Source organism: Oncorhynchus tshawytscha, linkage group LG30, assembly GCF_018296145.1.
Source record: "Oncorhynchus tshawytscha isolate Ot180627B linkage group LG30, Otsh_v2.0, whole genome shotgun sequence".
Lineage (NCBI taxonomy): Eukaryota > Metazoa > Chordata > Actinopteri > Salmoniformes > Salmonidae > Oncorhynchus > Oncorhynchus tshawytscha.
The window spans coordinates 48,990,484-49,015,475 of NC_056458.1; the positions used below are offsets into that span (position 1 = coordinate 48,990,484).

General features: G+C 44.1%; 1 protein-coding gene across 1 annotated transcript in view; it reads left to right on the forward strand.

Annotated features, from left to right (window-relative positions):
- Positions 1–1,901: 1,901 nt before the first annotated feature.
- rxfp2a (relaxin family peptide receptor 2a) overlaps positions 1,902–24,992 on the forward strand; it is a 181,009-nt gene continuing 157,918 nt past the window's right edge. The window contains exon 1 of the mRNA XM_042309162.1: positions 1,902–1,995. Coding sequence (XP_042165096.1) covers positions 1,902–1,995 — 94 coding nt within the window. The remainder of the gene's footprint in view (positions 1,996–24,992) is intronic.

Genomic DNA, 24,992 nt, shown 5'->3' on the forward strand with positions numbered 1-24,992 from the left:
GGTATAGTGTTATAGTGATATAGTGGTATAGTGATATAGTGGTATAGAGATATATTGGTATAGAAATATAGTGATATAGTGGTATAGTGATATAGTAATATAGTGATATAGTGGTGTAGTGGTATAGTGATATAGTGGTATAGTATTGTAGTGGTATAGTGATATAGTGATGTAGTGATATGGTGGTATAGTGATGTAGTGGTGTAGTAATGTAGTGGTATAGTGATATAGTGGTATAGTAATGTCGTGGTATAGTGATATAGTGGTATAGTGACATAGTGGTGTAGTGATATAGTGGTATAATGATATAGTGGTTTAGTGGTATAGTGGTGTAGTGATATAGCGATATAATGGTATAGTAATGTAGTAGTATAGTGATATGGTGATATAGTGATATAGTGGTGTAGTGATATAGTGGTATAATGATATAGTGGTGTAGTGGTATAGTAGTATAGTGAAATAATGGTATAGTAGTATCGTGGTATAGTTATATAGCGATACAGTGATGTAGTTGTATAGTGATATAGTGGTGTAGTGATTTAATTGTATAGTGTAGTGGTATAGTGATAGTAGTATATTGATGTGGCTCTCAGGCTCTCAGACCTTTAGGCGCTCAGACTCTCTCTAAACTTGAAGTGAGTGACACCTAAAAAAAAACTTTTGAAAAGTGTCCTGCGCTGCTTTTGAGTAGGGCTCATGGTGAGAATAAAGTGTCCTGCTCTGCTTTTGACTAGGGCCCACGGTGAGAATAAAGTGTCCTGCTCTGCTTTTGACTAGGGCCCACTGTGAGAATAAAGTGTCCTGCTCTGCTTTTGACTAGGGCCCACGGTGAGAATAAAGTGTCCTGCTCTGCTTTTGACTAGGGCCCACTGTGAGAATAAAGTGTCCTGCTCTGCTTTTGACTAGGGCCCACGGTGAGAATAAAGTGTCTTGCTCTGCTTTTGACTAGGGCCCATGTTGAGAATAAAGTGTCCTGCTCTGCTTTTGACTAGGGCCCACTGTGAGAATAAAGTGTCCTGCTCTGCTTTTGACTAGGGCCCATGGTGAGAATAAAGTGTCCTGCTCTGCTTTTGACTAGGGCCCATGTTGAGAATAAAGTGTCCTGCTCTGCTTTTGACTAGGGCCCATGGTGAGAATAAAGTGTCCTGCTCTGCTTTTGACTAGGGCCCATGTTGAGAATAAAGTGTCCTGCTCTGCTTTTGACTAGGGCCCATGGTGAGAATAAAGTGTCCTGCTCTGCTTTTGACTAGGGCCCATGTTGAGAATAAAGTGTCCTGCTCTGCTTTTGACTAGGGCCCATGTTGAGAATAAAGTGTCCTGCTCTGCTTTTGACTAGGGCCCATGGTGAGAATAAAGTGTCCTGCTCTGCTTTTGACTAGGGCCCATGGTGAGAATAAAGTGTCCTGCTCTGCTTTTGACTAGGGCCCATGGTGAGAATAAAGTGTCCTGCTCTGCTTTTGACTAGGGCCCATGGTGAGAATAAAGTGTCCTGCTCTGCTTTTGACTAGGGCCCATGGTGAGAATAAAGCGGAATTGGTTCAACGCTCCAATATATTTCCTCGTTTTCTATTGGATGGTTGCATCAAAGTCAAAATAACAGGGATGAAAGATGACAGATGGCGAGAAAGCAGATGGCTAGATAGCAGATGGTGAGATAGCAGAAGGTGAGATAGCAGAAGGTGAGATAGCAGATGGCGAGATAGCAGATGGCTAGATAGCAGATGGTGAGATAGCAGATGGTGAGATAGCAGATGGTGAGATAGCAGATGGTGAGATAGCAGATGGTGAGATAGCAGATGGTGAGATAGCAGAAGGTGAGATAGCAGATGGCGAGATAGCAGATGGTGAGATAGCAGAAGGTGAGATAGCAGATGGTGAGATAGCAGAAGGTGAGATAGCAGATGGTGAGATTATCAGATGGTGAGATAGCAGAAGGTGAGATAGCAGATGGTGAGATAGCAGAAGGTGAGATAGCAGATGGTGAGATAGCAGAAGGTGAGATAGCAGATGGCTAGATAGCAGATGGCGCGATTGCAGATGGCGCGATTGCAGATGGCAAGATAGCAGATCCAATCTGGTTTTTGGCACCCATTTGGCTGAAAGCTGACGTGTGTGTGTGTGTGTGTGTGTGTTTGTGTGTGTGAGTGTGTGTGTGATTGTGTGTGTGTGGTTTACATTCACCGTTTTGCAGGTTTTTTCCTATATCATTTATACCAGCTAATTCTCCCCGTCTGCTTGTACAGTGTGTGCCTCCCCTATTGAAGCCTTTTTGTTCCACCAATAGGACTTGTTCCCTGGTACATTTGTTCTGCCACGGATAGGCTAATTTACTTGAATGTATGAACACGCTTCTCCCTGTCTGTCCTGTAGGCCATGATTATAATGAATAATTACTAATAATAATATTAATAATTACTGTATAATTTTATCACCACCAGCCTGTGATCACATCACACCAGAGCTACACGCTCAAAAATTAACAACGTCCAAGACAATTCCTTACCATGTAGCTTCTTTTAATCAAATATTAAGTGACCAAACTATAGGGCAATTCTTATTCCTGGGACACGCATTGAGCTATGCTTGAAATTCAAGAGCAATAGGATGAGATTGAGAGTACTTTAGTGGGAGAGGACTTTATAATCCACATAGGACTATTAATAACAAGTTATAGTCTATTCCATATTTGGCCTCAAGTCCATCATTCATATGGCACCCATAATAAAGACGAGTTAAAAAATACTGTCTAGATCATTAAAAAAACACATTTATATTGTATGTTTAAACAAGGGGTACTTATATTATTTCATACTAGTGCAACAACGTTTTATATATATATATATATATATACATATACATACAGTGGGGAGAACAAGAATTTGATACACTGCTGATTTTGCAGGTTTTCCTACTTACAAAGCATGTAGAGGTCTGTCATTTTTGTTTTAGATTCCGTCTCTGACAGTTGAAGTGTACCTATGATAAAAATTACAGACCTCTACATGCTTTGTCATTAGGAAAACCTGCAAAATCGGCAGTGTATCAAATACTTGTTCTCCCCACTGTATGTATACTGTATATTGTAACGTTCGTCTGAAGAAGTAGACCAAGGTGCAGCGTGGTAAGTGTTCATGATCTTTAATACTCAGAACACCCAAACAAAAACAACAAAATGAATACCGAACGTCACGTTCTGCTGGCTTCACAGAGAGAACAAAAAAACAAGATCCCACAACTAAAGGTGGGAAAACAGGCTGCCTAAGTATGATTCCCAATCAGAGACAACGATAGACAGCTGCCTCTGATTGGGGAACCACACTCGGCCAAACACACAAAGAAATACAAAACATAGAATGCCCCACCCCACATCACACCCTGACCTCACCAAATAGAGAAATAAAACATCTCTCTAAGGTCAGGGCGTGACAGATCTTTAAAAAACAAAAATAAGTATCAAAATTATTGGCACCTAATGAAGATTCTAATAAATAAAATCAAACAAAACGTTTATTTCAGCTTAAGGATCTGTGTCGTGGGCTTCCATTGTTTCCCCGGGGTATAGAAATGAGGTAACGCACATTTTAAAATCCCCTTGTCATTTAACCACAATGCAAAGAACTCACAAAACGACCTCTAACTTCCTTCATATTGGACACAGAGACATGAATATGAGATATCATATATCCTACCTATCTTGGAAACTTGATTGCTGACAAGCAATGGGGACTATGTCAATAATGGACGAATGAAACAAATACCCAAGTATGGATTTCCTTTAGCTGATGTGTCAGGATGGTGCAGTGGTGAGGCTGTGGGGTGGTTTGATTCGTGACTGTCTTGGTTAAACAGTAAAGCGCTGACCAGACAGGAGGAAAGAGGACAGCTAACAGAGATGATGAATGCGGAGCTCGTCACAGAGGCTGAGAACTTGTGATTATTACTATGCGATTAATGACTGTTGTTTTTTTACCAACTCTACACTACCACGCATACTGAATGTTGATTAATGTGTCAACTCTCTTTCCACTTTGGCTCTGAGATCACTCTCTAACTTTTTCTCTGTCTATCTGTCTGTCTCCTTGTTCTCTCTCTCTCTCTCTCTCTCTCTCTCTCTCTCTGTCTCTGTCTGTCTCTCTCTCTCTCTCTCTCTCTCTCTCTCTCTCTCTCTGTCTCTGTCTGTCTCTCTCTCTCTCTCTCTCTCTCTCTCTGTCTCTGTCTCTCTCTCTCTCTCTCTCTCTCTTTCTCTCTCTCTCTCTCTCTCTCTCTCTCTCTTTCTCTCTCTCTCTCTCTCTCTCTCTCTCTGTCTCTCTCTCTCTCTCTCTCTCTCTTTCTCTCTCTCTTTCTCTCTCTCTCTCTAAATGCTTACTTACAAGCCCTTTAACCAACAATGCAGTTTTAAGAAAGATACCTTAAAAAAATGAAATAAAAGTAACAAATCATTAAAGAGCAGCAGTAAAATAACAATAATGTGGCTATATATACAGGGGGTATATACAGGGGCTATATACAGGGGCTATATACAGGGCTATATACAGGGGGTATATATATACAGGGGTATATACAGTGGGTAGATACAGGGGTACAGGGGGTACAGGGGGTAGATACAGGGGTACAGGGGGTATATACAGGGGGTACATACAGGGGTGCATACAGGGGTATATACAGGGGGTACATACAGGGGGTGCATACAGGGGTATATATACAGGGGGTACATACAGGGGTGCATACAGGGGGTATATACAGGGGTAGATACAGGGGGTAGATACAGGGGGTAGATACAGGGGATACATACAGGGGATACATACAGGGGATACATACAGGGGTATGTACAGGGGGTACTTTCAGGGGGTATATATAGGGGGTATATACAGGGGGTAGATACAGGGGGTATATACAGGGGGTACAGGGGGTAGATACAGGGGTACAGGGGGTACAGGGGGTAGATACAGGGGTAGATACAGGGGTACAGGGGTACAGGGGGTAGATACAGGGGGTATATACAGGGGGTACAGGGGGTAGATACAGGGGTACAGGGGGTACATACAGGGGTGCATACAGGGGGTATATACAGGGGGTATATATACAGGGGGTATATACAGGGCTATATACAGGGGCTATATACAGGGCTATATACAGGGGGTATATACAGGTGGTATATACAAGGGCTATATACAGGGGTATATACAGGGCTATATACAGGGCTATATACAGGGGGTATATACAGGGCTATGTACAGGGGCTATATACAGGGGCTATATACAGGGCTATATACAGGGGTATATATACAGGGGGTATATACAGGGGGTATATACAGGGGCTATATACAGGGCTATATACAGGGGTATATATACAGGGGGTATATACAGGGCTATATACAGGGGCTATATACAGGGCTATATACAGGGGTATATACAGGTGGTATATACAGGGCTATATACAGGGGCTATATACAAGGGCTATATACAGGGGCTATATACAAGGGCTATATACAGGGCTATATACAGGGGCTATATACAGGGCTATATACAGGGCTATATACAGGGCTATATACAGGGCTATATACAGGGGCTATATACAGGGCTATATACAGGGGTATATACAGGTGGTATATACAGGGGCTATATACAGGGGCTATATACAGGGCTATATACAGGGGCTATATACAGGGTTATATACAGGGGCTATATACAGGGCTATATACAGGGGCTATATACAGGGGTATATACAGGGGGTATATACAGGGGTATATACAGGGGCTATATACAGGGGCTATATACAGGGGTATATACAGGGGGCATATACAGGGGGTACATACAGGGGGTACATACAGGGGGTATATAAAGGGGGTATATACAGGGGCTATATACAGGGGCTATATACAGGGGCTATATACAGGGGTATATGCAGGGGTATATACAGGGGGTATATACAGGGGGTATATACAGGGGGTAAATACAGGGGTATATACAGGGGGTATATACAGGGGTATATACAGGGGGTAGATACAGGGGTATATACAGGGGGTAGATACAGGGGTGCAGGGGGTAGATACAGGGGTATATACAGGGGTATATACAGGGGGTACATACAGGGGTATATACAGTGGGTAGATACAGGGGTACAGGGGGTACAGGGGTAGATACAGGGGGTACAGGGGGTATATACAGGGGGTACATACAGGGGTGCATACAGGGGTATATACAGGGGGTACATACAGGGGTGCATACAGGGGTATATACAGGGGTACATACAGGGGGTGCATACAGGGGGTATATACAGGGGTAGATACAGGGGGTAGATACAGGGGTAGATACAGGGGATACATACAGGGGATACATACAGGGGATACATACAGGGGTATGTACAGGGGTACTTTCAGGGGGTATATATAGGGGGTATATACAGGGGGTAGATACAGGGGTATATACAGGGGGTACAGGGGTAGATACAGGGGTACAGGGGGTACAGGGGGTAGATACAGGGGTAGATACAGGGGGTACAGGGGGTACAGGGGGTAGATACAGGGGTATATACAGGGGGTACAGGGGGTAGATACAGGGGTACAGGGGGTACATACAGGGGTGCATACAGGGGGTATATACAGGGGGTAGATACAGGGGTAGATACAGGGGTACATACAGGGGATACATACAGGGGGTACATACAGGGGGTACGTACAGGGGGTACATACAGGGAGTATATACAGGGGTACAAACAGGGGGTATATACAGGGGTATATACAGGGGGTACATACAGGGGTAGATACAGGGGTAGATACAGGGCGTACAGGGGGTACATACAGGGGGTACATACAGGGGATACATACATACAGGTATGTACAGGGAAGCTAAGCAGGGTTGGTCCTGGTCAGCAACATACCACCCTGCATACCACTGCTGGCTTGCTTCTGAAGTTAAGCAGGGTTGGTCCTGGTCAGTTCCTGGATGGGAGACCAGATGCTGCTAGAAGTGGTGTTGGAGGGCCAGTAAGAGGCACTCTTTCCTCTGGTCTAAAAAAAAATATCCCAATGCCCCAGGACAGTGCCCTGTGTAGGGTGCCGTCTTTCGGATGGGATGTTAAATGAGTGTCCTGACTCTCTGAGGTCATTAAAGATCCCATGGCACTTATCGTAAGAGTAGGTAGGGGTGTTAACCCTGGTGTCCTGGCTAAATTCCCAATCTGGCCCTCAAACCATCACGGTCACCTAATAATCCCCAGTTTACAATTGGCTCATTCATCCCCCCACCTGTCCCCTGTAACTATTCCCCAGGTCGTTGCTGCAAATGAGAACGTGTTCTTACCTGGTAAAATTACGGATAAATAAAAAATTGTCTGTAGAGCTCAAAGACAGGATTGTACAAAGGCACAGGTCTGGGGAAGGGTACCAAAACATTTCTGAATCATTGAAGGTCCCCAAGAACACAGTGGCCTCCATCATTCTTAAATGAAAGAAGCTTGGAACCACCAAGACTCTTCCTAGAGCTGGCAGCCCGGCCAAACTGAGCAATCGTTCAGGGAGGTTACCAAGAACCTGATGGTCACTTTGACAGAGCTCTAGAATTCCTCTTTGGAAATGGGAGAACCATCCAAAAGGACAACCATCTCTGCAGCGCTCCACCGATCAGGCCTTTATGGTAGAGTGGCCAGATGGAAGCCACTCCTCAGTAAAAGGCACAGGACAGCCCCCTTGGAGTTTGCCTAAAGGACTCTCAGACCATGAGAAACTGAGATTGAAGTCTTTGGCCTGAATGCCAAGCGTCACATCTGGAGGATACCTGGCACCATCACTACGGTGAATCATGGTGGTGGCAGCATCATGCTGTGGGGAGGTTTTTCCATGGCAGGTACTGGGAGACTATTCAGGATCGAGGGAAATATGAACGATGCAAAGTACAGAGAGATCCTTGATGAAAACCTGCTCCAAAGCACTCAGGACCTCAGACTGGGGTGAAGGTTCACATTCCAACAGGACAACGACAAGTCACAGCAAAGACAACGAAGGAGAGGCTTCGGGACAAGTCTCTGAATATCCTTGAGGGGCCCAGCCAGAGCCTTGAACCCAATCGAACATCTCTGGAGATGCTTGAAAATAGCTGTGCAGCAACCCATTCATCCTGACAGAGCTTGAGAGGATTTGCAGAGAAGAATGGGGGGGGGTCCACAAATACAGATGTGCCAAGCTTGTAGCATCATACCCGAGAAGACTTGAGGCTGTAATCGCTGCCAAAGATACTTCAACAAAGTACTGAGTAAAGAGTCTGAATACTTATGTAAATGAGATATTTCCGTGTTTTATTTTAGTAAATTTTACAAAAATGTCTAAAAACCTGTTTTTGCTTTGTCATTATGGTGTATTGTGTGCAGATTGATGAGGGGGGAAAACGATTTAATTTATTTTAGTCCGTTCTGTAAATGTGGAAAAAGTCAAAGGGTCTGAATACTTTCCGAATGCTCTGTACATTCAAAAAAGTACATTTGAAATCGTGGGAAATTAATTATGCTATACCTTCCTTTTCTTTTGGCACAATTGGCCTAGCGTCACCCGGGTTGGGGGAGGGCTTGGTCGGTAGGGGTGTCCTTGTCTCATCGCGCACCAGTGACTCCTGTGTCGGGCTGGGCGCAGTGTGCGCTAACCAAGGTGGCCAGGTGCACGGTGTTTTCCTCCACGGACCTCCCGGTCGGTTACGACAGAGCCTGGGCGCGAACCCAGGGACTCTGATGGCACAGCTGGCGCTGCAGTACAGTGCCCTTAGCCACTGCGCCACACGGGAGGCCCCTACCTTCCTTTTCTTTCTTCATTCGTCACTTGTCTCTTTTGTCTCTAAAAAACAGGTCTTAAATACATCTACAACTAAAAGCATTTGTATTCGGTTCAAAACATTCTCTTAGACCTAAACCGCTACATAAAGTATTTAGCCATTGAGTAGCCATAATAAACTCCTTGGTATATTTAAACAGAGTAAACAACAACAACATTTGTTTTGATGAAACAACATCTCACAAATGGTATGGTAACTGCTCGGCATCTGACCGTAAGGCGATACAGAGGGTAGTTAGTCTATTTGTTTTGTATTTTCTTAACTCTTCTTGAGCTGTTGATTGGCTTGTAAGTAAAGCATTTCACGGTAAGATCTACACCTGTTGTATTCGGCGCACGTGACAAATTCAAGTTTGATTTGATTCGATTTTTTCTCTCGTGGCTAAGTACTAGGAAGTTTGAAAAGATAAGCTGGGTGGGTATGGAAGCCATTTGAAAGGAAACACTGAAGTTTGTGGAAATGTGAAAGGAATGTAGTAGAATATAACACAATAGATCTGGTAAAAGTAAAATATAATACAAAGGAAAAACCATACGTTCTTTTGTATTTTTTTGAAACCATCATCTTTGAAAGGTATTATTCCAGCCCAGGTGCAATGTAGATTTTGGCCACTAGGTGGCAGCATTGTATGTGCAAAGTTTTTGACTGATGCAATAAACCATTGTATTTCCGTTAAAACATTTGTATCAACACTGCCCAAATATGCCAAATTTGTTTATTAATAAGTTTTCATATTCAGAATTGTGCACTCTCCTCAAACAATAGAATGGTATTTTTTCACTGTCATAGCTACTGTAAATTGGACAGTGCAGTTAGATTAACAAGAATTCTATGTCTATGTCCTAGGAAATGTTCTGGTTACTTACAACCTCATGCTAATCACATTAGCCTACGTTAGCTCAAGCTCATGCTAATCGCATTAGCCTACGTTAGTTCAACCTCATGCTAATCACCTTAGCCTACGTTAGCTCAACCTCATGCTAATCACCTTAGCCTACGTTAGCTCAACCTCATGCTAATCACCTTAGCCTACGTTAGCTCAACCTCATGCTAATCACCTTAGCCTGCGTTAGCTCAACCTCATGCTAATCACCTTAGCCTACGTTAGCTCAACCTCATGCTAATCACCTTAGCCTACGTTAGCTCAACCTCATGCTAATCACCTTAGCCTACGTTAGCTCAACCTCATGCTAATCACCTTAGCCTGCGTTAGCTCCGTGGAAGGGACACCGATCCAATTGTAATGTGACTCATTGAAACACCAATGTCAAAAAACTTTGTTGCAGTGCTGCAGTAATATAAATCTCTAGCAAATTGTTGTGATATGCAAAGCAACTCAAACGACGTCGTCCAGTGATGTGGTTTACAGCAGCACTAACAGATGTGTTGACATGACAACTGCGTCAGAGTTTGGAACGACCCGCCCCTTTTGTTCCGTGCTGGCTGAAGACCTAACTAGCCAGTAAACTAGCTCCCACCAGACACAAATGAAAAAGAAGAAACATATAAGTTTGCAATAGATAAAGAGTTGTATACGTTTCATTGTATTTGCGGACACCCTACAGTCACGTTTTGGCACCAGCAGAGTTGCTAACGAGCTACACAAAACACACATACTCCTAGGTTGGTTACAAGGCAGTACTTATTTAAATTAGGTAAGAGAATATCATGTTACCATTGGTGTATTAAAATGAGAGCTAGGGTGATGTCACCCTATCCCCTCATTAATAACCCCGCCTCCTGAATCCAAGCGTTTGAAACGTGGGGGAGGCGACCTGTAACGTTATGATCAGACTTGATCAATGTAGAAGTAACAGTCATTTATCATACATTGGTTATCAATACTTTGATGTGGTTTCAACCCAAATTGAAAAACATGATCTTGACTGTTCATGATCTCTAACCTTTAGTTTTACCATTCAGCCTAACACCCTTAACTTCGGTATTTGAAGTTTGGAGCAACTTCGAAATTTGATGTTTGTAAAAAAAAACTTGGATAAACTAATTCTACAGTGAGAGCTTGAGGCAGAGATGAGACAACATTTGTTGAACTGAGAACAAAATATGAAACTATTGTTTTGCTACAGACAGTAAATTGTAGTGTGCGATGCTAAGCAGAAACCATGGTGCCTGCAGAGAAAATCAAGATTGAATTGAATCGGGACAATGAAGTTTGAATTGAATCAGGACAATGAAGTTTGAATTGAATCAGGACAATGAAGTTTGAATTGAATCAGGACAATGAAGTTTGAATTGAATCGGGACAATGAAGTTTATGGGTTAGGGTTAGTTTAATGAAGGTTACACTGAAGGCTGTATCTAAATGAACTAGAACCTGAATCATGGCTGTGGTAACCTTGTGGTTGGTGTGTAAGGGTGATTATCAGTGCTTCTGGCTGTGGAGGAGAGGCACACTCTGCTGCAGGTGAAAACACGTGTGTTGGGAGTTGGATGGGGTGATTCAACAGTGTTCCCACATTGCTTTTTAGCTATTTACTTCACCATTGAGAAGAGTTTCTGTTGTGAGTCCCTGGCCTCTGCTCTCACTTTGTGTGCGTGTGCGTGTGCCTGTGCGTGTGTGTGTGCCTGTGCGTGTGCGTGTGCGTGTGCGTGTACCTGTGCGTGTGCCTGTGTGTGTGCGTGTGCCTGTGCCTGTGCGTGTGCCTGTGCCTGTGCGTGTGCCTGTGCCTGTGTGTGTGCGTGTGCCTGTGCGTGTGCCTGTGTGTGTGCGTGTGCCTGTGCGTGTGCGTGTGCATGTGCCTGTGCGTGTGCGTGTGCCTGTGCGTGTGCCTGTGCGTGTGTGTGTGCCTGTGCGTGTGCCTGTGCGTGTGCCCGTGCCTGTGCCTGTGCCTGTGCGTGTGTGTGTGCCTGTGCGTGTGCCCGTGTGTGTGCGTGTGCCTGTGCCTGTGCGTGTGCGTGTGCGTGTGCCTGTGCCTGTGCCTGTGTGCCCGTGTGTGCGTGTGCGTGTGTGTGTGTGCGTGTGTGTGTGCGTGTGCGTGTGCGTGTGCGTGTGCCTGTGCCTGTGCCTGTGTGTGTGCGTGTGCGTGTGTGTGTGCGTGTGTGTGTGCCTGTGTGTGTGCGTGTGTGTGTGTGTGCGTGTGCCTGTGTGTGTGCGTGTGCGTGTGTGTGTGCCTGTGTGTGTGTGTGTGTGTGTGCCTGTGCCTGTGTGTGTGCGTGTGCCTGTGCCTGCGTGTGTGTGTGCCTGTGCCTGTGCCTGTGTGTGTGTGTGTGCCTGTGTGTGTGCCTGTACCTGTGCCTGTACCTGTGCCTGTGCCTGTATGTGTGTAATTCTATTGGGACTGCAAGTCAGTGGTACAGAAGGTTGTTTGTTCAGTACCAGCCAGGATCAGCTACCGGACAAATTCACTACAAATCAGATAAAATGAAGATTTCACCCAAACAGAAAGCTCAGATGGGATCGCTGGTATAAGACCAAATAAATTATTAAGTCAGAGTAGCTTAAACACAGTGATTTAGAAAGCCACAGCAGGCTTGTTCCAACAACCCTGTGCCAGAATTGTTCCAGACCTCTTGGGGCAGGCAAAACCTATAATACAATTACACAGGGAATTCTTAATAAGATGCAAAGATATTAAATATTTATAGTGTGATTCATCACTCCAGAGAATGCTTTTCCACTGCTCCAGAGTCCAAATGGCGGCGAGGTTTACACCACTACAGCCGATGCTTGACATTGCGTATGGTGATCTTAGGCTTGTGTGCAGCTGCTCGGCCATGGAGACCTATTTCTTGAAGGTCCTTGACAAAACAGTTATTGTGCTGATGTTGCTTCCAGAGGCAGTTTGGAACTCGGTAGTGAGTGTTGCAAATCGAGGACAGACACTACACGTTTTAGCACTGTTCCCGTTCCGTGAGCTTGTGTGGTCTACCACTTTCACGGCTGAACCGGTGCTGCTCCTAGATGTTTCCACTTCACAATAACAGCACTTAAAGTTGACAGGGTGCAGCTCTAACAGGGCAGGCATTTGATGAGCTGACTTGCTGGAATCCTATGACGGTGCCACGTTGAAAGTCAGCGAGGCCATTCTACTTCAAATGTTTGTCTATGGAGATCGCATGGCTTTGTGCTCTATATATTTTCAATTACCAAAACTATTGTATTTTTCAGCTGTTTGAAGCTGGTGGTACAAAACTGAAAGTAAAAGATGCTAAAACAAAACTTAAAAACGGAAGCATAGAAATAGATAGAACAGATCTATCGCTTCTATAACTCACATTTCTATGTGCATTTTGTCAGGGTTGCCCAAAAAGTGATATACTGTAGCTTTAAGAAATGTTAGCGCTGATGAATGAAGCTGAACAAGAGTTTTCTTCGGGGCGTGGTTTGATGCGGATGTGTTATGTTTGCATATCGTACTCCTTTGTCACCGTAGCAACAACATTGCCACTTCCTCAATATAGTCAAAATGAATCTAAGATAAAATTAAAATATCTGTAATTAATTTTAAACAGTTTTTTTTTCGAGGAGGTCTTAATTGTATATCTATCTAAGGTGTTTGGTGCTTATTTCTCAAGTAAAAAAATGTGCATGAAAAACTAATCAGTTCACTGCAGACAGTCTATCGAGTCGGGAAAGTCTGTCTGTGTGGACTGATTTTATGAGAACAATAACATGTCTATAACTTCATCATCTGCCAGATGTCAAACGATCGTAAATAAAACACAAGCTACATGCTGTTTATCAGTGCCCCCCCAAAAAAACAGTGCACTCTGATCGTCTCACACTATCAAACACATCAGCAGGTGGCCACGCAATAAAGGGCTTAGGGTCAAGTGTTCTTTCAACGTAACCCAGGAGCTTTTAAAGAAAACAACCCAACTAAGAGACCCAGTGCCTGCAACCCAGCAGTTGGGTCAACCAAACAACCCGGCATTTTTCAGAGTGTAGCAAATCATGTTTACAAAACAGGTCGGGCGGGGAACAAGAAGCTCACAAATAGGTTTTGGAATATTGAAAAGTTGCAGTTGGTTATACAAGTGAGCTCTGAAAGTCTCAAATGTAATTTTGCCCCCAAAATTGGCAGACTTAAGTGATCACTAGCAAACACGGCAAGTGGCCACGCAATAAAGTGCTTAGGGCCAAGTGATACTACATTACATTGGCGACATGTTGTCTGATGTAAACACATCCAAGGAGCTGCTTATGGGCAGGTTTGTCTCACTGTCTGGAGATTCTGGCAGCTCTGATTGTATAGAACCCAGCCTCACTGTCTGGAGATTCTGGCAGCTCTGATTGGATAGAACCCAGCCTCACTGTCAGGAGATTCTGGCAGCTCTGATTGGATAGAACCCAGCCTCACTGTCTGGAGATTCTGGCAGCTCTGATTGGATAGAACCCAGCCTCACTGTCTGGAGATTCTGGCAGCTCTGATTGGATAGAACCCAGCCTCACTGTCTGGAGATTCTGGCAGCTCTGATTGGATAGAACCCAGCCTCACTGTCTGGAGATTCTGGCAGCTCTGATTGGATAGATCCCAGCCTCAATGTCTGGAGGTTGTGGCAGCTCTGATTGGATAGAACCCAGCCTCACTGTCAGGAGGTTGTGGCAGCTCTGATTGGATAGAAGGCGGCTTCTCTCTCGTTAGTGGGCATGATGGTAAGCCATATCCAACCCTCAGTAAGTTGTGCCACTTAGTTCTGGATGAGACTGATGCCACATTCCCACTGCACAACGGTCCCTGCCCACTCGGCATCGTTTTACTTCCTTTGATAATGTTGGTTCACCGCGCAATGCAGCTTCGGAGAGTAAATGGGCTGTTAAGAAGCCCCCGTCACTCGCTTCAGTAAACCTCTGTCGGTCTGTGTGTGTGTGTGTGTGTGTGTGAGTGAGAGAGAGCGAGAAAGAGAGAGAGAGATAGAAGGAGGGAGGATGGGATTGGATATCCGTTGACGCGCACGAACCAGCCTTTCCTTGTTAGGTTGTTTATGCCCTCTGATATGGGACTGGCTGTTACTGTCACCGCTTCTCTGTCATGTTCGTTACCGGCAGAGTTTCCAACCATGGAGCGTTATCTGGATCGCGGACTGCTCCCAAAACAAGGACCATGAGACCCGGTAAACTTCCCATACCGAGACTAGATGTACTACTGGCAATTCTGCTGCTCCTGCAACTGGCTGAAACGACCACAAATGGTGGGTTACCACAGATCCAACTAACTAACCTGATACATTCATTCTGCAGGTATTGCCGATGTTAGCTGGTTGCTAATAGTGCTGGGTAAATTCATTATTTTCCCGCCAGCTGAGAAAATGATTGTCACAGTTTCACTGATGTATGCCATGTTCGTTGACTTTGTCCTTCATTATGTATTTGTAGCCTATTTGTCACAGCGCACTGGCTGTGAGTCCAGCAATTTTCTATGAAAAATGTAATCAAGTTTATCATGGCAAACATGCTTTTTTTTTTTTTTTTACAGACTTCAAATCTGTCTCACGGTATAAAAGTTATTTAGCTACAGAAACTATATTAACCTAACACTCATTCCTAAACACAATGTTAAATATAAACAAATTCATTCTTGACGAATATAACTTACGAATGTCTCATGTTCATTCAACTGTAGTACCCAATCAGAGCCCCAAATAAAAAAAATGTACTCCAATATTTGTGAACATCTCTCTCCCTCCGTATTTTAGTGATCTGTCTTCAGAACCACCATGTGGCAGTATTTTCCACAGTGTCAATAACAGGATTGCTGCTAAAATATCTAAATATCTAAAATATGATGGACTGTTAGGAAGAAAAAACACAAGTTGGGTTATTAGGTAACCCAGCACTGGTTAAATAGTGGACAGAACACATGTTGGGTTATTAGGTAACCCAGTGTTGGTTAAATAGTGGACAGAACACATGTTGGGTTATTAGGTAACCCAGTGTTGGTTAAATAGTGGACAGAACACATGTTGGGTTATTAGGTAACCCAGCGCTGGTTAAATAGTGGACAGAACACATGTTGGGTTATTAGGTAACCCAGCACTGGTTAAATAGTGGACAGAACACATGTTGGGTTATTAGGTAACCCAGTGTTGGTTAAATAGTGGACAGAACACATGTTGGGTTATTAGGTAACCCAGCGTTGGTTAAATAGTGGACAGAACACATGTTGGGTTATTAGGTAACCCAGCGTTGGTTAAATAGTGGACAGAACACATGTTGGGTTATTAGGTAACCCAGCGCTGGTTAAATAGTGGACAGAACACATGTTGGGTTATTAGGTAACCCAGCACTGGTTAAATAGTGGACAGAACACATGTTGGGTTATTAGGTAACCCAGCGCTGGTTAAATAGTGGACAGAACACATTTTGGGTTATTAGGTAACCCAGTGTTGGTTAAATAGTGGACAGAACACATGTTGGGTTTAAATTGGAGAACACATGTTGGGTTAACCCAGCGCTGGTTAAATAGTGGACAGAACACATTTTGGGTTATTAGGTAACCCAGTGTTGGTTAAATAGTGGACAGAACACATGTTGGGTTATTAGGTAACCCAGTGTTGGTTAAATAGTGGACAGAACACATGTTGGGTTATTAGGTAACCCAGCGCTGGTTAAATAGTGAACACAACACATGTTGGGTTATTAGGTAACCCAGCGCTGGTTAAATAGTGGACAGAACACATGTTGGGTTATTAGGTAACCCAGCGCTGGTTAAATAGTGGACACAACACATGTTGGGTTATTAGGTAACCCAGCGCTGGTTAAATAGTGAACACAACACATGTTGGGTTTAGGTAACCCAGCACTGGTAAATAGGTAACCCAGCGCTGGTTAAATAGTGGACACAACACATGTTGGGTTATTAGGTAACCCAGCGCTGGTTAAATAGTGAACACAACACGTTGGGTTATTAGGTAACCCAGCGCTGGTTAAATAGTGGACAGAACACATGTTGGGTTATTAGGTAACCCAGCGCTGGTTAAATAGTGAACACAACACATGTTGGGTTATTAGGTAACCCAGCGCTGGTTAAATAGTGGACACAACACATGTTGGGTTATTAGGTAACCCAGCGCTGGTTAAATAGTGGACAGAACACATGCAGGGCTGAGTGAATTACCTACTAGGTTGAGTTGTTGGGATTACCTAAAAATGGGTTAATTTAACAATCAGTTATTGTATTTTACCATCAGTTGAATTGACCTGCGTCTTTTGTAATGTAATCCATAGGTTATTTACGGGAGGCCTTTTAGGGGTGTTAAATTTGTACACTATAATATATATATATATATATATATATATTTTTTTACCAATCACTTGTTCTTTTATTTATATATATATACATATATATAAATAAATAAATGATACAAAGTTAGGGTGTGGCTTTTTTCATAACTTTACATTTTAACACATTATAGTAAGATCTACAACCTTATTGTATCCCAACATTTGCATTTGCAGAAACTCAGACCTGTACACGCCTCATTAAACCTTCAACATCTGATAACAATACAATTACATTTACTCTCACGGGTGGCCAAACATAACTACATGGAAGGGACGCCCCTTCTAAGCCACGCCTCCAGTCTTCTGATCTGACCCACTGGGTCATATATCAATAGCCCAGCACCAATAACCCAGCACTCAGCACCATTAACCCAGCACCCTGCATCAATGAACCAAAAGTTTTTAAAGAAAACAACCCAACTAAGTGACCAAATGGCTACGACCCAGCAGCAATATGTGAAAATTTTGTTTCATTAGGTTGATAGAAATGTGAAAGTCGACTACAAAAACCCACAATGCAATGCATTCTCTCTCTGGGCTGGCTGACTAGCTAGCTAGCAAATGTAGCTACGGACAATAATACCAAAGTCAATATCAGCTAGCTAGCTGTGAAATTAGCTATCAATTTAGGAGTCTATCTGCCTAGAACGAGTGCAAAGTACTTTGCTAGGGGAACAACGTCTCTTTCCTACCACAGACACACAGGGTACACTGCAAGAAGGTACTTGAAGGAGAAATTGAGTTGAATAATTTAGTACACTCTTTGGATTGAGTACATCTAAGCAAAATATAAAAGTTGTCATGGCGATATCAATGTAATGGATTTGTTCTAGACCAGAACCATGTATTGGTTGACTTGGTGATCTGGAGTGCAGATAATTGTTTTTTAAAGTGTTGTGAAATGTGATAGTGTGCCAAGAACCATGCCGTTTTCTACACAATTTCCTGATCTCACAGACGGACACTCATGGGGGAATTTATTATTTTACCCCGCTGATACGGTAGAATATAGACTTTCATGAAATTAACAAGGCGTTTCATGATTTTTACTTCTAGGGGGTGGATTATCCCTTTTAGTGGTATAAAATCAGGGTGTCAACTGAACTGTCTGAGACAATAATGGTTCCACATGTTAGAGGTTTTTTCTGAGAGACAGAGCAGAGAGAGAAAGAGAGAGGGGGAAGAGAGAGAGAGGGGGGAGCTGGAGGAAGAGAGAGCGGGAGGAAGAGAGGGGGAGAGAAAGAGTGAGGGAGGAAGAGAAAGAGAGAGAGGGAGGAAGAGAAAGAGAGAGAGGAGGAAGAGAAAGAGGAAGAGAGAGCGAGAGAGAGAGAGAGAGAAGAGAGGGGGAAGAGAGAGAGAGAGAGGAGGAAGAGAGAGAGGGAGGAAGAGAAAGAGTGAGGGAGGAAGAGAGAGAGGGAGGAAGAGAAAGAGGGGGAGGGAAAGAGAGAGAGGGAGGAAGAGAAAGAGTGAGGGAGGAAGAGAAAGAGAGAGAGGGAGGAAGAGAAAGAGAGAGAGGGAGGAAGAGAAAGAGACAGAGAGAGAGGGGGAGAGAAAGAGGAAGAGAGAGTGAGAGAGAGAGAGAGAGAGAGAGGGGGAGAGAGAGAGGGAGGAGAGAGAGAGGGAGGAAGAGAAAGAGTGAGGGAGGAAGAGAGAGAGGGAGGAAGAGAAAGAGTGAGGGAGGAAGAGAAAGAGAGAGAGGGAGGAAGAGAAAGAGAGAGAGGGAGGAAGAGAAAGAGACAGAGAGAGAGGGGGAGAGAAAGAGGAAGAGAGAGCGAGAGAGAGAGAGAGAGAGAGAGAGAGGGGGGAAGAGAGAGAGGGAGGAAGAGAGAGAGGGAGGAAGAGAGAGAGGTGGGGAGAGAGGGAGAGAGAAAGAGAGAGAGGGGGGAAGAGAAAGAGTGAGGGAGGAAGAGAGAGCGAGACAAAGAGAGAGGGAGGAAGAGAGGGGGAGAGAAAGAGTGAGGGAGGAAGAGAAAGAGAGAGAGGGAGGAAGAGAAAGAGAGAGAGGGAGGAAGAGAAAGAGACAGAGAGAGAGGGGGAGAGAAAGAGGAAGAGAGAGCGAGAGAGAGAGAGAGAAAGAGAGAGAGGGGGGAAGAGAGAGAGGGAGGAAGAGAGAGAGGGAGGAAGAGAGAGAGGTGGGGAGAGAGGGAGAGAGGATGTGATAGATAGAGCGAGATCAAAACAGAAAGATGGAAGGAGAGAGGGACAGAAGAAAGGAGGCAAAGTTGGTTTAGAGGAGGAAGAGGGAGGAGGAAGAGGAAGGTTGATGATCATAGCATTTGGATGAAGATGTGACAGTAGAAAACTCTCAACTTTAATGTTATTTATTAAACCTGTAGTCCCTGACAGTGGTCCCTGTCAAAGCCTTCATGGCTGCTGTTGTTGTGAAGGAAAATACAATAGCTCTACAGTTATGTTCCCCAGTCAGCAAAAAAAAATGTCACTCAAATAGAAGGGGTACTTAACGAGGAGTCGCTGACAACAACCAAAACTAAACAGGCGGGGTAGTAGGAGGATTTCTGAAAGACACTGATGTGGGTGTCCACTGCAAGTTGCATAACAACTACAGGAACCTAAAAGACACCCACCATGAGAGCCCACTAGATTTGCCCACTAGATTTGCCCCCTCTAGATTTGCCCCCTCTAGATTTGCCCACTAGATTTGCACACTAGATCTGCCCACTAGATCTGCCCACTAGATTTTCCCACTAGATTTGCCCACTAGATCTGCCCACTAGATCTGCCTAAAACAGGGAAGATACGATAAAGGATTGTTTGTCTAGAACTCAGAATAGGGGATGTAAAATAAGGTGTTCATGACCATCATACATACTGGAGCTCTGGGCCAGTCACTCTTAAATAACACCGTCATACATACTGGAGCTCTGGGCCAGTCACTCTTAAATATGACCACCATACATGCTGGAACTCTGGGCCAGTCACTCTTAAATAACACCGTCATACATACTGGAGCTCTGGGCCAGTCACTCTTAAATAACACCGTCATACATACTGGAGCTCTGGGCCAGTCACTCTTAAATAACACCGTCATATATACTGGAGCTCTGGGCCAGTCACTCTTAAATAACACCATCATACATACTGGAGCTCTGGGCCAGTCACTCTTAAATAACACCGTCATACATACTGGAGCTCTGGGCCAGTCACTCTTAAATATGACCACCATACATGCTGGAACTCTGGGCCAGTCACTCCTAAATATGACCACCATACATACTGGAGCTCTGGGCCAGTCACTCTTATCACCATCATATATACTGGAGCTCTTGGCCAGTCACTCTTATCACCATCATATATACTGGAGCTCTTGGCCAGTCACTCTTATCACCATACTATATACTGGAGCTCTGGGCCAGTCACTCTTATCACCATCATACATACTGGAGCTCTGGGCCAGTCACTCTTATCACCATCATACATACTGGGGCAGTGGGCCAGTCACTCTTATCACCATACTATATACTGGAGCTCTGGGCCATTCACTCGTATCACGATCATACAAACTGGAGCTCTGGGCCAGTCACTCTTAAATATGACCATCATACATACTGGAGCTCTGGGCCAGTCACTCTTATCACCATACTATATACTGGAGCTCTTGGCCAGTCACTCTTAAATATGACCATCATACGCACTGGTGCTCTGGGCCAGTCACTCTTATCACCATCATACATACTGGAGCTCTGGGCCAGTCACTCTTAAATATGACAATCATACATACTGGAGCTCTGGGCCAGTCACTCTTAAATCCATCATACATACTGGAGCTCTGGGCCAGTCACTCTTAAATATGACCATCATACATACTGGAGCTCTGGGCCAGTCACTCTTAAATATGACCATAATACATACTGGAGATCTGGGCCAGTCACTCTTATCACCATCATACATACTGGGGCAGTGGGCCAGTCACTCTTATCACCATCATACATACTGGAGCTCTGGGCCAGTCACTCTTATCACCATCATACATACTGGGGCAGTGGGCCAGTCACTCTTATCACCATACTATATACTGGAGCTCTGGGCCATTCACTCGTATCACCATCATACAAACTGGAGCTCTGGGCCAGTCACTCTTAAATATGACCATCATACATACTGGAGCTCTGGGCCAGTCACTCTTATCACCATACTATATACTGGAGCTCTTGGCCAGTCACTCTTAAATATGACCATCATATGCACTGGTGCTCTGGGCCAGTCACTCTTATCACCATCATACATACTGGAGCTCTGGGCCAGTCACTCTTAAATATGGCCATCATACATGCTGGAGCTCTGGGCCAGTCACTCTTAAATATGACCATCATACATGCTGGAGCTCTGGGCCAGTCACTCTTAAATATGACCATCATACATACTGGAGCTCTGGGCCAGTCACTCTTAAATATGACCATAATACATACTGGAGATCTGGGCCAGTCACTCTTATCACCATCATACATACTGGAGCTCTGGGCCAGTCACTCTTAAATATGACCATCAAACATACTGGAGATCTGGTCCAGTCACTCTTAAATAACACCATCATACATACTGGAGCTCTGGGCCAGTCACTCTTAAATATGACCATCATACATACTGGAGCTCTGGGCCAGTCACTCTTAAATATGACCATCATACATTCTGGAGCTCTGGGCCAGTCACTCTTAAATATGACCATCATACATACTGGAGCTCTGGGCCAGTCACTCTTAAATATGACCATAATACATACTGGGGATCTGGGCCAGTCACTCTTGTCACCATACCAGATACTGGAGCTCTGGGACAGTCACTCTTATCACCATCATACATACTGGAGCTCTGGGCCAGTCACTCTTAAATAACACCATCATACATACTGGAGCTCTGGGCTAGTCACTCTTAAATATGACCATCATACATACTGGGGCAGTGGGCCAGTCACTCTTAAATATGACCATCATACATACTGGAGCTCTGGGCCAGTCACTCTTAAAAACACCATCATACATACTGGGGCTCTGGGCCAGTCACTCTTAAATATGACCATCATACATACTGGAGCTCTGGGCCAGTCACTCTTAAAAACACCATCATACATACTGGAGCTCTGGGCCAGTCACTCTTAAATATGACCACCATACATACTGGAGCTCTGGGCCAGTCACTCTTATCACCATACTATATACTGGAGCTCTGGGCCAGTCACTCTTAAATATGACCATCATACTTAGTGGAGCTCTGGGCCAGTCACTCTTAAATACGACCATCATACATACTGGAGCTCTGGGCCAGTCACTCTTATCACCATCATACATACTGGAGCTCTGGGCCAGTCACTCTTATCATCATCATACATACTGGAGCTCTGGGCCAGTCACTCTTAAATATGACCATCATACATACTGGAGCTCTGGGCCAGTCACTCTTAAATATGACCATCAAACATACTGGGGCTCTGGGCCAGTCACTCAAATATGACCATCAAACATACTGGGGATCTGGGCCAGTCACTCTTAAATATGACCATCAAACATACTGGGGCTCTGGGCCAGTCACTCTTAAATCACCATCAAACATACTGGGGCTCTGGGCCAGTCACTCTTAAATAACACCATCATACATACTGGAGCTCTGGGCCAGTCACTCTTAAATAACACCATCATACATACTGGAGCTCTGGGCCAGTCACTCTTAAATATGACCATCAAACATACTGGGGCTCTGGGCCAGTCACTCTTAAATATGACCATCAAACATACTGGGGCTCTGGGTCAATCACTCTTAAATAACACCATCATACATACTGACTAACAAGGTGAAACCAGGCGGTACGAGGGCAAACGCGCTAACATCCAACCTCAAAAATATAAATGGAAAAAACAAAATCTGTAACACCTTCTCCCCTTTAAGAGAACAAATATATCTTATATTTTTATTGGACAAGTTTAGTAACAAACAAACAGAAAATAACTTCTGTCTCACGACATGATCAACGTAAATGCGTCGTTATTTAATTAAAGCCGTTGTCTTCTTCTACAATATAAACATGGCCAAAAGTAGAAAATAGTAAAAATTAAGAAAAACCCTTGAATAAGTAGCAGTGTCCAACCCTTTGACTGATATACTATATACTCTTTTTATTCACTTTTTTTCTTTACAATCTTTTGTATTATTATTATATATTTATTATATATTTTTCAAATCAAAGTTTGGCCTCCCGTAAAACTGCTGCCATTTCTTCAGGCGCCATTTTTCTTTACAGCCTTTTTGCAACTGACGTTTTTTGAGAAAAAGGTGGGAAAAATCACGTACGTTTCTATATCTCACATTCCCTTGGAACGAGCCCAACCAAAACAAAATGAATCTCCAAAAGGGCAACAGGTGCAGTCAAAATCGATTGTGAGCCAGGGCTACACTCGATGTAAACAAAACTTATTGGACTGCACACCCTGGGAAGATCATCTGCAACCAAGTTGTCCTTACCTTACCTCATCCTTCTGGAATTCTTCTTCTATTAATAATGTAAAATGACCATCCGTCCAGAAAGACTGGCTAAATAAGAGAAGAAGAACTTCTTGCTGCAAGGAAAACTCCAGGGATGGATGGCATACCGGTGGAGGCAAACCAAACTTGTTTTTTATACAGTTAGAGGACAGTTTTAACCACTTCATTATTACTGAAACAGGATCCAAGTGGTAAACATAAAGATCCAGTCTGTTTAAAAAAAAAAGTGACTTCAGTGTTGTGTTGTGAAGTAACAATTCTGGCTAAATTCATGGCACATAGGGCCTCCCAGGTGGCGCAGTGGTTAAGGGCGCTGTACTGCAGCGTCAGCTGTGCCATCAGAGACTCTGGGTCTGTCGTAACCGTCCGCGACCGGGAGGACCGTGGGGAGACGCACAATTGGCGTAGCGTCGTCCGGGTTAGGGAGGGGTTGGCCGGTAGGGAGATCCCTGTCTCATCGCGCACCAGCGACTCCTGTGGTGGGCCGGGCGCAGTGCGCGCTAACCAAGGTTGCCAGGTCACGGGGTTTCCTCCGACACATTGGTGCGGCTGGCTTCCGGGTTGGATGTGTGCTGTGTTAAGAAGCAGTGCGGCTTGGTTCGGTTGTGTTCCGGAGGATGCATGACTTTCAACCTTCGTCTCTCCTGAGCCCATACAGGAGTTGTAGCGATGAGACAAGATAGTGGCTACTAAAACAATTGGATACCACGAAATTGGGGTGGAAAAGTAAAATAAAAAAATTAAAACGTAGAGATAATACAGTTACGTGAAACAGTAGAACATTATGAAATATCTGGGAAACCAGGCCTGGTATTCATAGATGACTTTAAAAAGGCCTTTGATGAAATACGAGTAGAACATTATGAAACATCTGGGAAACCAGGCCTGGTATTCATAGATGACTTTAAAAAGGCCTTTGATGAAATACGAGTAGAACATTATGAAACATCTGGGAAACCAGGCCTGGTATTCATAGCTGACTTTGAAAAGGCCTTTGATGAAATACGAGTGTAGTCTGCCGTTCAAAAGTTTGGGGTCACTTAGAAATGTCCTTGTTTTTTGAAAAATGAAGCAAAACAACAATCTCAACATCAACAGTGAAGAGGCAACTCTGGGATGCTGGCCTTCTAGGCAGAATTCCTCTGTCCAGTGTCTGTGTTCTTTTACCCATCTTAATCTTTTCTTTTAATTGGCCAGTCTGAGATATGTTTTTTTCTTTGCAACTCTGCCTTGAAGGCCAGCATCCTGGAGTCGCATCTTCACTGTTGATGTTGAGACTGTTGTTTTGCGGGTACTATTTCATTTAATGAAGCTGCCAGTTGAGGACTTGTGATGTGTCTGTTTCTCAAACTGAGCCTCGGTGCTCAGTTGTGCACCGGGGCCTCCCACTCCTGTTTCTAGTCTGGTTAGGGCCAGTTTGCGCTGTTCTGTGAAAG